We start from the raw sequence: 13,764 nt of genomic DNA, 5'->3' as shown, positions 1-13,764 counted from the left end.
TGCATTTATTTGTCTCTAGAAGGTAACCCTGGGCCTTTTCACTTCTCATGTCTGTGGGAGTCTGAAACAGAGAAGAAAGTCCATTATAAATAGCTAAAGAATAAGAACAGACAGTTTATAAAACAAATACAACTAAAAGAAATATGCACAATTTTAATTTCATTACTAATCAAGATGTTTAAATTTAAAGATATTATTTTAATAGAGCTCATTGTTGGCGAGAATGTGCTGAAATTGGCACTCTTGCATAGTTGATGGTACTATAAATTGCCACTATGCATGAAGTCATAGAATGGCCTACCTGTGACTCAGGAGTCCTACTTCTGGGAATCTATCCTGTAAAAACAATACAAAATACAGACAGAGCTAAACACATCAAGTTATTTATCATGTTTATGAAGGAGAAAAAAAGCTAAAGTCCAACAATCAGAAAAATCAAAAACAGGACACACAATGTTATGTGCCCTAGGACAATTTCTTCTCTTAGTTGCATAGGGGGAAAATGGAAGAATTTTAGTATATTTGCATCAGTGGTTTTACCAGGAGAGAATACAGTTTTGTGTCCAATTTTTCAAAATCTCAACTTTGAAGAAAAAACAAACTCATGACTAACAAAATCATAGTCAAATCATAGTCAGGTGGTTTGGTTATTGGAACCCGTCAAGTATATCACAGTGAATGTTAAAACACTGCAAATGTTTTGATTTAGTTTTAAATTTTTATCTTCGTTCCAGTCTACTCTTATTTACATTTCAAGGTTAAGTTTTGTTAGAAAGTGTTTAAAACGGATTGAACATCATTACCGACATCCTAACCCCAACACTTCAGTGACTTGTTAGATACTAGGCAAGTTGCTTCTGTTCTTAAGTTTCCTCACATGTAAAATAGATATAACTTTGCAAATCACAGGGTGGTTATGAAAATTAAATAGGTTTTAATATGTATAAAGTGCCAGGAATAGTGTCTGGCACAAAAAAGCATGAGTAACTTTTTCTGATTTTGATGGAGTCTTTCCACTAAACATGTGAAAAAGCTTTCTCTTTTTTTTCTTTGGTTCAGGTCTTGCTTTAGCAGTCTTTTTTCAAAAAAAAATTTTTTTTTTTTTTTTTGAGTTGAAGTCTTACTCTGTCGCCCAGACTGGAGTGCAGTGGCCGCTCCCGGCCACCGCAACCTCGACCTGCTGAGCTCTGGCGATCCTTCCGCCTCAGCCTTCCGAGTAGCCAGAATTACAGGCATGCGCTACCACGCCCAGCTGATTTTTTGATTGTAGAGATGAGGTCTCACTGCCCAGGCGGGTCTCAAACCCACGGGCTCAGGCAATCCACTCACCTCAGCCTCCCAAAGGCGCAGGATTACAGGCTGAGCCACCGAGCCCGGCTAAAAAAAATTTTTTTTTAATGTCCAGGGTATTGTATACCTAAGAGCCAAATGTACGTATATTTACCTGAAGGGTTAAAGGATAATTGAATCCTTTCAGCCTACAGGTCTAGTGTATTTTAGATCTTTGTTTCTTTTTAAGAGTTAGCTGGAAAATTTCAGAACTGTAATAAGTATCAGAATTAAAAAACTTGCTAAAAAGTATATCAATATGCTCTTTAATGTCACAGTTGATATTAAAGACTGTTGGTCTCATCTAAGCCCCAAAATTTAAGGTCCAAGAAGAGGGTCAACTGAAGAACGAAAACCCGGTTTGCTGTTTACCTTCCTTAAGAAGGCAAGCACACTCCCTGCTGGCTGTGTAGCTGCATAAATCGACATATTATTCAATGTACTTTTCCACCACCACCCACCGAGCCAAGACTTGGTGGGGGAGATGCGGGTGGATAGAAGTCCTTGCTTACTCAACTTTAGGATTCAGTCCTCAGCCTTTTCATAATATGAAAGGCAAGCCTCACCTTTCTGGAGGTCAGAGAGCTACCAATATATATGTGCCATCACAGCACCAAAGTTTAGAAAAACACAAACTCCCCAAATTTGGGTAAAATCCCAAAGCAAAACGCAGTCACCGGAACAGCCTCTGTGTGAGCCCCAGTGCCCTTAGTTCAGGGCCGCAAAGCCAAGTGCCTCAACACATGAAACAGGCTAGTGGGTACAGTAAGGAGTGGGGACTCTGACAAACTAGGAAGCACCACCCCATCAAAAGGGACACAACTTCTTAAAACATTCTGCTGGCTAAACTTATCAGAATATGCCCCAGGCCACCAGGGACCCCTGAGGCAGATGAACGTGCTTTCCGAGCAAAAACCTAGACCCATCACTTACGGTGGTAGAATTTTCACTGTCACATAGAGCCACTACCTGGGGGAAATGTGAGATGAAAGAGAAGAACGAGGTTTCAGAGCTTTCCCAAGTTGCTAACGAATTCATCCCAACCACTCAGACCATCTCATTTCAGAGCTAAACATGCCATAGAAGAGATATCCCCCGTGACCACCACAACCTGGAGAGGGGGTGATGGGAATCTACCACCCACACAGGCTTCCCACTCTCAGAATCTCTTTCAAGGAACATTTCCACGACATAACAGCATTTAGAAGTGTATGTTGGCAGCATGCCCAGGCCCCCAGAACAGACACTTCCATGTGTCTTTTTCCAAAATCATCCACATGTCCCTCCTCCAAAGCCCCCCGGACCCTAGCATTCTTGACATCTCACTCCAAAATGGAGGGTGGTCTTTGTCTAGTAGACGTGGTCTCTACAGTATCACAGGCAACTCTGAACAAAATTCGGAACCATGCATGATGTGAAATGCCTGAGCCATAACTACAGGTGACAAGTTGAAGGAATATACAACGGCAGGATAGCAAACACACTGCCAACCAGCAAGACCCAACACCAGTATGGCAAAACCTACACCCTGAAGCTCCCACTTTAAACGAGCCTCTCCCTGGACCTTGAAATGAATCTGTATCCCTACCAAGACCAGATGCTGTGGCTTCATGTGGGCTCAGGACCCTCCCTGTCTGCACACACACTTGTCAATTCAGTCACCAAGTGAACCTGCTCTGGCCCCAGAAGCTAATCTCCATCCCTGTCATCAGCAGATTCTTATGTACTTCATTCGGGACTTTGCCTCCCAGGAATGTTGTTGATCTTGCACAGCCTGCTCTGACCCCATCTCCAAATCCCCAAAAATGCCCATCCCTGCTACCACCAGGATGCCACTCCCTCGTTCTCTCTGAGGGCAGGGAGAAGGGCGCCACTCCTGTAAGCTGAAGCTGGAGAGGACCCGCCTCCCAAATCTTCTGCACATGAGCATTTCAGTTCAATGAGCCACATCAGCTGTCACTAGGTCTCCAGGCAGGGACTCTGACCAAGATCCGGAAACCCTATGCAGTCAACCTCTCTGGAGAAGCTGGGATGAAACCTTAAGAGGGTCTTTTTGTTAAATAAAGGCCAGCCTGAGCATCACTTCCTTGGTCCCTCAATTGGGACCCATCCTAGCTCCTGAATGTAAGATGTAAGGTTTATATAAAGTTAATAAAAGCAATATTGATAGGTGCTCAACTCACACACAAATCAGGACCCCAGAGTTAAAACCATTAACAAGGAGAAAATCAGCCAGAAAGATGGCTGCACGATAGGCATTTCAAAGAGAAAACGAGTCCCTGTCCTCCTTCCCCTTCTTGAACGATTCAGTCCTCATGCCACTAGTCAGGTAACGGGTAGGTAGCAGGGAGACAAAGGCAAGTACCGGAGTCCAAGTAGGCTGAGATGGCATCTACATCTAGAGGCAGCCCAGCATAGATCAGAGGCAGAACAGATGAGAGGTGTGTTGACACAGAAGTGGCCCAGTCAAAAGTGGCAGAGCCCAATCTGGGTGAAAAGGACACCTCCGTGGAAGGGGTGGAGCCCTGGCATAGAGAGTCAGAGCCCACACTCGTTCAGGAGGGTGTCCACAGAAAGGGGCAGTCCAGCGTGGGGTGGAGAAGCATCCGTGTGTGCCGGTGACCCAAGTCGCTGAGCCACAGCTGGAGCGGGTGAAGAGGCATCCCCATGTGGGGTAGCCTCGTAGAATGTCAAAGCCAAGGAGGGGGCTCGTGTGGAGGAGTGGCCTGCCCTGAGTGTTACAGCCCACGGGGATGAAAACAACAGGCCATGAGGGATGGCAGCAGAGATGAGGGATGGCAGCAGAGATAGCGGATGAACTATGTTCAGGGAGTGTCTCAGGTAAATAGTAGTTTCCAGGGCTGGGGGTGGAAAAGTACAAGATGAGCTGGAATAGCTTCAGCCAGAGAGGAAGTGATCAGAGAACGAGGATGACATGTCAAATGGAAAGTTGCCAGCTTGAAGGGGATTTTACTGGCCACAATGAGGACAATTTGAGCAATGAAGTAATTAAATATGACATCATATATATATATATATACATCATATATATAATGATCCACTGAATTAAATAGAAAACCATGAACCCATACTAATATTTTAAAAAATTCAGGCCAGGCATGGTGGCTCACACCTGTAATATCAGCACTTTAGGAAGCCAAGGCAGGAGGATTGCTTGAGACCAAGAGTTTGAGACCAGCCTGGGCAACATAGCAAGATCCCATCTCCACAACAACAAGAAAATTAGTCAGGCATGGTGGCGTGCACCTGTAGTCCCAACCCCTTGGGAAAATGAAGCAGGAGGATTGCTTGAGCCCAGGAGCTGGAGGCTCAATGAGCTAAGATCATACCACTGCATTCCAGAATGGGCAACAGAGAATCTGTCTCAAAAAAAAAATTTTTTCTAAATTATTTAAGTGAAAAGTTAAACTGTGGTACATTCATACCATGGACTACTACTCAGCAATAAAAAAGAGGAACCAGCCATGAATACAACTTGGGTCATCTCTATGACATTGTGCTGAGGGGAAAAAAGACCATCTCTAAAGGAACAATGTATGAACCCATTGTTATAGCATTTTCAAGATAAATTATAGAGATGGAAAGCAGATTAGTGGTGTCCAGGGGCTAAGGAGAGTGGACAGGTTGGGGCAGAAGGTGGGTGTGGCCATAAAAGGGCACTATAAGAAATAATAATTTGAATATCAAAGGATGAGAAATCCTTGGCAAAATTTGTGAAATCCTAGAATGCATCTGCAAAAATGGCTCTCTTTACAATCAGACCTCCAAAGCAACACTTGATAGAAGTGACATACACTGTCTATAAAAATCTCGGATGCCAGACTTCAAACTCTACTATAAAGCTACAATAATCAAAACAGTCTGGTACTGGTACCAGAACAGGGATATAGACCAATGGACCAGAATAGAGATTTCGGAAGCAAAACATCAGTTCTTCAACCAATCCATCTTCGACAAAGGCTCCACCAACAACCAATGAGGAGAGGAGAACCTATTCAGTAAATGGTGCTGGGAAAACTGGATGATTACATGTAGAAGACTGAAACAAGATCCCTACCTATCACCACACAAAAATCAACTCTAAATGGATCAAAGACCTAAATGTAAAACCGCAAACTATAAGAATCCTAAAAGAAAAGGTAGGAAACACCCTTACAGAAATTGGAACAGGCAATCAAGTCCCGATCAACTCTCCAAAAGCAAATACCATAAAAGATAAGATAGACAAGTAGGACCTCATCAAACTGAAAAGCTTTTGCAAAGAAAAGAAACCATCAAGAGAGTAGGGAGACAGATCACAGAATGGGAAAAAAATATTTGCCAACTGTATATCTGACAAAGGCCTAATATCTGGGATCTACAAGAAACTCAAAAAGGCTGAAAGGAACAAAACAAACAAGACTATTTAAAAAATGGGCAAAAGATAGGAATAGACACTCTCAGAAGACATATGAGCAGCCAACAGATACATGAAAAAATGCTCAGTCTCACTAATCATCAAAGAAATGCAAATTAAAACCACACTGAGATACCACTTAACTCCGCTCAGAATGGTCATCATCAATTACTCAAAAAACAACAGATGTGGAGTGTCTTGTTCCCCTTTTTTCAGGAAAATTCTAGTCAGTTCTTTTTTTTTTTTTTTTTAAACTAGGGAATGTTAGTTCCCTACTTTAAATTGATCAATCATCCTTGGAAAACAAAGACCTTCAATACGTTCTTGCTACTGGTGTTGCCAAGCACAGGTCTGCTCTGCAGTGCAGAAGCTCCTATCTCAGCCCAGACCCAACAGGACAGGCAGGTACGGTCACCATGAAAATGACAGGATGATACTCACCTAACAAGGATCAATGAGGATTAAACGCAAGTCAGATCCCCACCGAGCATTTGTGGAATCATTACCCCTATTAACTTAGTCAGGTTGGAGACCCAGCTCAGGTCATTTCTTCAATCTTTTTTGTTGTTGTTGTTGTCATTGTTCTCAGCCATTCTGTCAGCTCACATAGTAGCAATAGGAATTCTGTCTTCTAAGGGCTGACTGGCATGGAAAAGTTTATATCTCAAGCAATCAGAATATGAAAACCTAGACTGAGTATTGCACAAATGGAATCCTCAGGAAACAGTAATCAGGTCAGAAATGGGATCCACGGCTTGCCAGTCCCCTAACCAGCCAGCAGGAAGCCTGTAGGATTTCACATCAGAGCACAGCAGCAGTGAGAGCCAAGTGAGAAAACCCAGAACACTTGATACAAACAGAGTTGGGATGCCTCTGGCTTATTGTTCACCAATCAATATCCATCACTCACAGTAAGTCCAGTAAATTTGACGATATCTGTCCAAGTGAACATGGACATGCCAGGTACTGTGCTAGATGCTTTACTGTCAGGACATCATTCAAACTTACAGTTGTCTTATATACAAGGTAGGTACAATTATCACACCCATTCTACAGATGGGGAAACTGAGGATTAGAGGCAGTCAGTAGCTCACACAAAGTCACATAGCTAACAAGTGGCAAAACCAGGGTTTGAACCTCAGCTGTCTGTCTCCAGAGCCTACACTCCACTGCTATTCCAAACGGCCTCCCAGCACCACAAACTTGCTCAAGACATTATGCCTGGTCCAGATTCCTACATGCCTTTCTTATTTTAACATCAGTTGTGTGACAAGGTGGGATTGAGTAAGGGGCCTCGTTTGTCTATCACTGATCTACAGCAAGAGAATAAAAATCCACCTTCCATCTCTTTAGTTTGGCAAAGTAATAAGAGATACAATGATCAACTCCTTTGTTATTACTTTTAAAATGCTGCCTTACATATGAATAGACATTTTTCAAAAGAAGACATACAAGCAGCCAACAGACACATGAAAAAAAAGCTCAGCCTCACTAATCATCAGAGAAAGGCAAATCAAAACTGCAGTGAGATACCACCTAACTCCAATCAGGATGGCCATCAATAATAAATAAAAAAACAACAGATGCTGGCATGAGTGTAGAGAAAAGGGAATGCTTCTACTCTGTTGGTGGGAATGCAGGCTAGTTCAACCTCTATAGAAAGCAATGTGGTGATTCCTAAAAGAACTAAAAATTAGGCAATCCCTTCAGGCCCCCTGCCACTATGGGAGCTTTTCTGTCCTCTCAATAAATCCTACTTTCTCACTTAAAAAAAAAAAAAAGAACTAAAAATTGACCTCCATACTATCCAGCAACCCCTCTCCTGGGAATATACCCTGAGGAACATAAATCATTCTACTAAAAAGACCCTTGCACACACAATAGCAAAAACATGGAACCAGTCCTGCTGCCCATCGAAAGTGGACTGGATAAAGAAAATGTGATACATATAATGATGGAGTATTATACAGCCATAAAGAAGAACAAAATCATGAAGTTTGCAGCAATCAGGTTCACGTTGAAGACCATCACATTTAGTGATCACAGAAACAAAACAAATAATTGAATACCACATGTTCTCATCCAAACTTCACCTGCATGTAGCCTACATGTATAGTTAATCCTCATTTGTATCCCACATCTGTATAATAAAATTAAAAAAAATTTTAATGTTGCCTTACAATCAGGCTTTACATTTTAAAAAGTATCACCATGCATCTTTATGTAATAAGCAAGCTACTCACTTCCTTTTCTGGAGACCTGAGACCCGAAAACCTCCTGATGTGTTATAGTGTCATTTTAAAAATAAGCTTAGGTCTGCACTGGGCGGTTCTGGAGAAGTTTCCCCTCCCTAGGAGCTGCTTGCCAGTTAATTTAGGAACAAAAGAATCTTCCGAACTAGCAAGCCCCACCCCACCTCTTCAAGTGCTTTCACAAAAATTATCTTGTTTTAATCATGTTTTAGCATGGAAAATGACACACCTAAAAGTATCCATTTTGAGTTTTGTTTTTTTTTTTTTAATATCTATATGGCTATTTAAGAAGGAATACTTTCCCAGACTCCTGGTCGAGGCACTTACTCCAGTCGTAGATGTGGAGTGCATGCTGCGACACGCGTAGGCTGGCTCACCACTGCCACCATCTGCCCAAGGCCCTTCCACTTCTTTCTTCAAGCTGGCGGCACAGCTGGTATGTTGGGCGATGTTTCTCGATAGCTTCGCGGCCAAGGATACATGTGGCTCGGAAGTATTGCTGCTGTAATTCTGCTCATCTGAATTTTGTTTCTAGAAACCGTATTTAGTTGTCAAATGTTATGAGAGTAAGACTTTGAAATACAGTGATTTAAATCTTCAAAGCGTTAAACGATGAGGTTTCATTTATGCGATAAGGGTAATGCTTAAGAGAAAAATATTGCCCGGTGGCTCTATTTGTTCATAACCTTAAAAATGCCGTGCAATGGGCAATTGTGATAAAATACAGATCCTGTATTTTAGAATGAATGCAGCACAGAGCAAAGCACTTCTGTTACACAATTAACATGCAAGGAAAAACCAAGGTAGCCACCTGCATATGTTCAAACACTATGACCATGCCACCACCCAACCATCCAATCTGGCCGATAGGACCATCCATTCCTGCCACTGCAGAACATATCTTCCTAGAACCACTTGAACAAGATGAGTGGAGAAGGAAAAAAAAATTCAAAGTGCTATTACACAATTGGCTATTTCCGTCTGAAGTTTCTAGAATAATTCTCTTCTTTCTATCATATTTCCTTATATTCTGCTCCTAAATACAATCACGTTGCTACTTAGGAAAGACCTTCGCTTTATCTAACAGCTTTTCTTCCTTCGGTTCTTTTGGTCCTTCTATCTCTTCTCAGATTTCCGGGTTGAATGGACTTGAAAAGTTTGCCACTTTCCTCTGCTTGGACTCCAGCTATTCACCAATAATGCACCCTCAACCTCCTGGGTGTCGACTTCCAGCCTGCTCCTCCTCCACCTCTCAAATGCTGGACCTGGTTGCTTTCTCCCATCCTGGCCTTCCTTGGCCTCTCTGTGGCTTCTCATACTTCCACCTTTGGTTTCCCAAGATTCCCTCCTAGTCAACTTTGTGACCCCATCTTGTTTCTCCACCTTCTTGCCACATTTTCTCTCTAATGACTCCTCCTTCCTCTGGCCAATGGTGCTGCTTAGGCCTCTTTTCTAAGGCTCTTTTTTCATATTTCATCTCCCCTGATGACTGATTTTCAGGCTTTCCATGTTTGCCTCTCCATGGAACAAGTCCATAAAACCAGGTCACACTTCTCACTGCCTCAGGGACACTCTGAGTCATCCCACCCTAATAATGGCGGTGACATTATGATACACCATCTCACAGAATGATCCCCGGACCCCCATGAGATGGGTATCACTAGACCACTGCTGCAGGTGGCCCCGGGGAAGGCCTTTCCCAAGGAAGGCCCCTTAGGGAAATATACACTCCTTCCTCCCTGTGTCCTCTCTGATATACATTCTGCTGAAGGAAAATCACCACCACAAAGTTGGAGTCCTCCTTTTAAGTCCTGCTGTCAAGATCCCATCAAAGATTCAGCAGTTAGAGGCCGGGTATGGTGGCTCATGCCTGTAATCCCAGCACTTTGGAAGGCTGAGGCAGGAGGATTGCTTGGGCCCAGTAGTTCCAGATCAGCCCGAGCAACACAGCAAGACCTCATCTGAACAACAACAACAAAAAACATCATCTAGGCATGGTGGCACGTGCCTATAGTCTCAACTCCTTGGGAGGCTGAGGCAGAAGGAATACGTGAGCCCAAAAGTTTGAGGCTGCAGTGAGCCTTGATCATGCCACTGCACTCCAACCTGAGTGACAGAGTGAAATTCCAACTCAAAAAAAAAAGATTCAGCAGTTAAGAGTTAGATACCCTGGACAGTAACAGGAGAGAAGAATACAGATGGTCAGGAATTCAATTCCAGTGCTCACCTGGGTTCAAATCCCAGTCCTGACATTTCTTAGGTGTGTGGCCTTTACCTGTGTTATGGCTTCCTCCTCTGTAAAGTGGGGGTCATAAATAGATCAGAGGAGTATTATGAACCTTCACTGGAAAGTATATCTACACTTCTTGGCCCAGCATCTGGCATATGGAAAGGATTAAATAAATGGTGGTGATCACTAATCTAATTCTTAAACTTTTACCTTCGAGTCTTTGGCTCCTTCCAAAACATCACTGAGAACTTGTATGTATTCAGTTGCGCCTTTAAGAATATCAACTTTGCTAGGCTTCCTGCTTTGGGGGAGAAATGGCACAAGTGCCTTCAGTTTGGCAAAACCCCGGTTGAGATTTTTTATCTAGAAAACAAAAAAGCACAGTGACACACAGAGGAGCCCATTTGTAAAGACATCCCCCCAAGCCACAGAAGAGGGTTGTGAGGGCTTGTTTCCACAGCCCTCTTGTCCGGGTGATAAATCTAAACAGGCGCACGCCCCAAAGAGTCATTGCTCCGCCGGCAGAGCAGTTTATGGCAAGGGAAGAGGGAAGGGCATAACTGGGCACTGTGAGTGGGCAGACTAGAAGGTGTGTCTGTTCACCCTGACCTCCCTCCTCTTCTTCCTCTCCCTCCTCCTCCTTTGAGAGCATACCGCTGCATTATAGCACAGAGGCAGTTGAGAGTAGTGGCTAAAATCTGAGTCAACTACACCTGGATTTAAAACCCAGGTCCACCAGTTACAAGAGTGTGTGGGATACTTCATATCTCTAAGCCTCAGTTGTTCATCTGCAAAGTGGAAAGTACCTCTCTTTAGTTTTTTAGGGTGTGACTAGGTGACATGATGTACACATAAAACACCTCTCCCAAACCTGGCCCACAGCATTGCCAATAGTGAATAAAACATGCAAACACTTGTTTACTTAAGCACTGCACCACCAACTCTTCAATCTCTTTCCCCCCAGCTAATGAAATAGGGTCAAGTGTGAGAGTCCAGAGAGTTGGTGAGGTTTTAAAGGCCCCTCATTTAATTTTTCTCTTTACCCCAGAGTCTAATCCCCTGGCTCTGAAGGCCTCTAACTCTGATAATCATCTGCCTGGAAGATACGGGCCCTGGGAGAACTGGCTCCCACCATACCATAAAACCAACACACTCATATTGAGAGGCTCTCTCACCCTAGAGCAAAGTAGACAGAAAACTAGCCAATTCATAGGAGATTACAATGGCCAGTGCATGAAGAGATTTGACTTTAATAATCAAAGAACTACAAACTAAAACAGAAACGAGACGCCATTTTTCATGCACCCAGCTGGTAACATTTTTGTTTTATCATACCCAGCATCGGGGATAGTATGAAAAAGAAAACAGTCCTATGCCCTGTAAAAGGAATAAATATTAGTAACCCTTTCTAGATAGCAGTTGATAACTTCTATTAAAAGTTGTGAAACTGTATACACCCCATGTGCCAATCATTCTTCTTCCAGCATTTTATTCTAAGGCAATCATCAGAATACAAATGGATTTACGAATCAGTAAAAAGCTCAATAAGCTGGGGTCCATTTATAGAACAGACGATTAAGTTAAAAACTGTTATTTGAAGAGTACTTAATATGAGGAAAGGCTTTTGCTAAGAAGTGAAAAATTACAAAAATCTGTACTGATGACAGTTGTGTATGTATACAAAATATATGTACATATATTTTTGTAAAACATGTATACATGCAACTGGAAAAAACTGGGAGGACATACTCAAAAATATTTACAGTAGTTATATCCATGTTATGAGTGTCTCCTCTTCCTCTTCGGTCATTTCTATATTTTCTAAGTGTATTAATTTTATTATAAGGCTGGGTCCAGTAGCTCATGCCTATAATCCCAGCACTTTGGGAGGCCGAGGCAAGAGGATTGCTTGAGGCCAGGAATTTGAGACTAGCCTGGGCAACATAGCGAGACTTTGTCTCTACAAAAAAAATACAAAAATTAGCTGGGTGTGGTGACACACACCTATAACCTCAACTACTTGGGAGGATCACTAGAGCCCAGGAGTTCAAGGCTGCAATGAGCTATGATGGTGCCACCGCACTCCTGCCTGGACAACAGAGTAAGACACTGTCTCTAAAAAAACAAGCAAACCTAGAAACAACAAATTATTATAAAGAATAAAGGTCATTAGTTTTTGTGTGTGGATAAAGCCAGTATCAATTATCTGCAGAAGACAATTCCTTCCCGGGGGGGAAGGAGCACTTAAAATATTGGCTCATAATCTCGTTTTAAGGCCACCAAATCAGATCACAGGATAAAGTTTCTAGTGGCTGGGAAAAACAAAATTCACTTTTGCTCTGCCTTTGTCCTTTCTCCTCACACTCTTTCCCAAACAAAGCTCCTACTTGATTCACTGAGACTTCCTGAGGTATTTAGAAACAGCCTCCAAGAGAACTGGATTTAAAAAAAAAAAATGTGGTACATATACACGATGCAATATTACACAGCCATAAAGGACAAAATTACGAACCTCACAGCAACTCGGATGGACTTAGTCTATAATACTGAGTGATCGATCACAGAAACAAAGAATTGAGTACCACATGTTCTCACTCATAAGTGGACCTTGAACAATTATCATAATACTGTAAGACAGGAATTGGCGGTAATTGAAAACTGCTGGGGGGAGGGGAGAGTCAGGGGGAGTCAGGGTCGGGAATGGCAGTAGTGGTAAACTGCGGGGGGTGGGGTGGGAAGGGGCCACACCTCAACAACGAGGGGACCTGCATGGTACCCCAACCCTGAATTGTGCCCCACATCTTCAAAATAAACTAAAATAAAAAAGAAACCGCCTCCAGAGGATTTAATTCCCAAGTACTCGGCCTAAGCGGGTGGCTTCCTCCCGACGATCCGCCTCAGCGGCAAGCCAACCCAAAGATCGCCAAGGGCCGGAGGGAGACCCCATCTGACACACTTGGGACCGAGTTTCCCTGGAGGTCCTAAAAGCTACCAGCAGATGCCGCTCCAAGCACGGCCCCAGGGACCAGTCCCGTTCGCCAGTTACTGCGCCCCCCGCCCGCCTGGGAAAGGCGCTCTCTCCGGACTGTAGTTGAAATGGCGTTTGGGCGCACCTGGGGCATTGTTGTTTGGTTACTCGAGTAACCTCCCTTTCTCTCCTCGCCCCGTGTCTGCTTCGAAGGCGAGGTGCAGGAGGCAAGGAACAGGAATGGGGGACGCTTTGCGCCCCGGATGCCCAAACAGCGCCCGCGGCTGTGAGATTTGAGCACAAGCCCCGTGCACTAAGCTTTTGAGAGTACCTGCCAAGGGAGACATTTTGGAAGTTGTCAGGGCGCTCCTGTCCCCTCCCGGACCCGGTTCCCCCCAAGTCCGGGAGGGTCAGAAGGCGAGGCGGCCACCGCAGCGGCCGCGATGAGCCGCTGCGCGCAGGTGGAGGGTGGCGTGGCCGCTGTCACGCTGCAGACACGCCGGGGACGCGAGCCGGGCCCCGGAGAGCGAAGCACCTCGGGGCCCGCGGACGGGTGCTGAGTGGCGGG

At 43.8% G+C, this 13,764-nt stretch overlaps 1 protein-coding gene across 1 annotated transcript in view; it reads right to left on the bottom strand.

Annotated features, from left to right (window-relative positions):
- Positions 1–309: 309 nt before the first annotated feature.
- The window catches only part of FIGLA (folliculogenesis specific bHLH transcription factor), a gene marked incomplete at its 3' end in the record, with an annotated part of 14,067 nt that continues 612 nt past the window's right edge, over positions 310–13,764 (bottom strand). The window contains exons 2-5 of the mRNA XM_021712723.1: positions 13,582–13,752; positions 10,439–10,591; positions 8,297–8,529; positions 310–331 (exon numbers count right to left, since the gene is read on the bottom strand). Coding sequence (XP_021568398.1) covers positions 310–331; positions 8,297–8,529; positions 10,439–10,591; positions 13,582–13,752 — 579 coding nt within the window. The remainder of the gene's footprint in view (positions 332–8,296; positions 8,530–10,438; positions 10,592–13,581; positions 13,753–13,764) is intronic.

The sequence above is a fragment of the Carlito syrichta genome, unplaced genomic scaffold, assembly GCF_000164805.1.
Source record: "Carlito syrichta isolate Samal-C Ts95f unplaced genomic scaffold, Tarsius_syrichta-2.0.1 Scaffold303625, whole genome shotgun sequence".
Classification (NCBI taxonomy): domain Eukaryota; kingdom Metazoa; phylum Chordata; class Mammalia; order Primates; family Tarsiidae; genus Carlito; species Carlito syrichta.
Note: the sequence above shows the minus strand (reverse complement) of the source record. Positions and strands in the feature narration are given on the sequence as shown.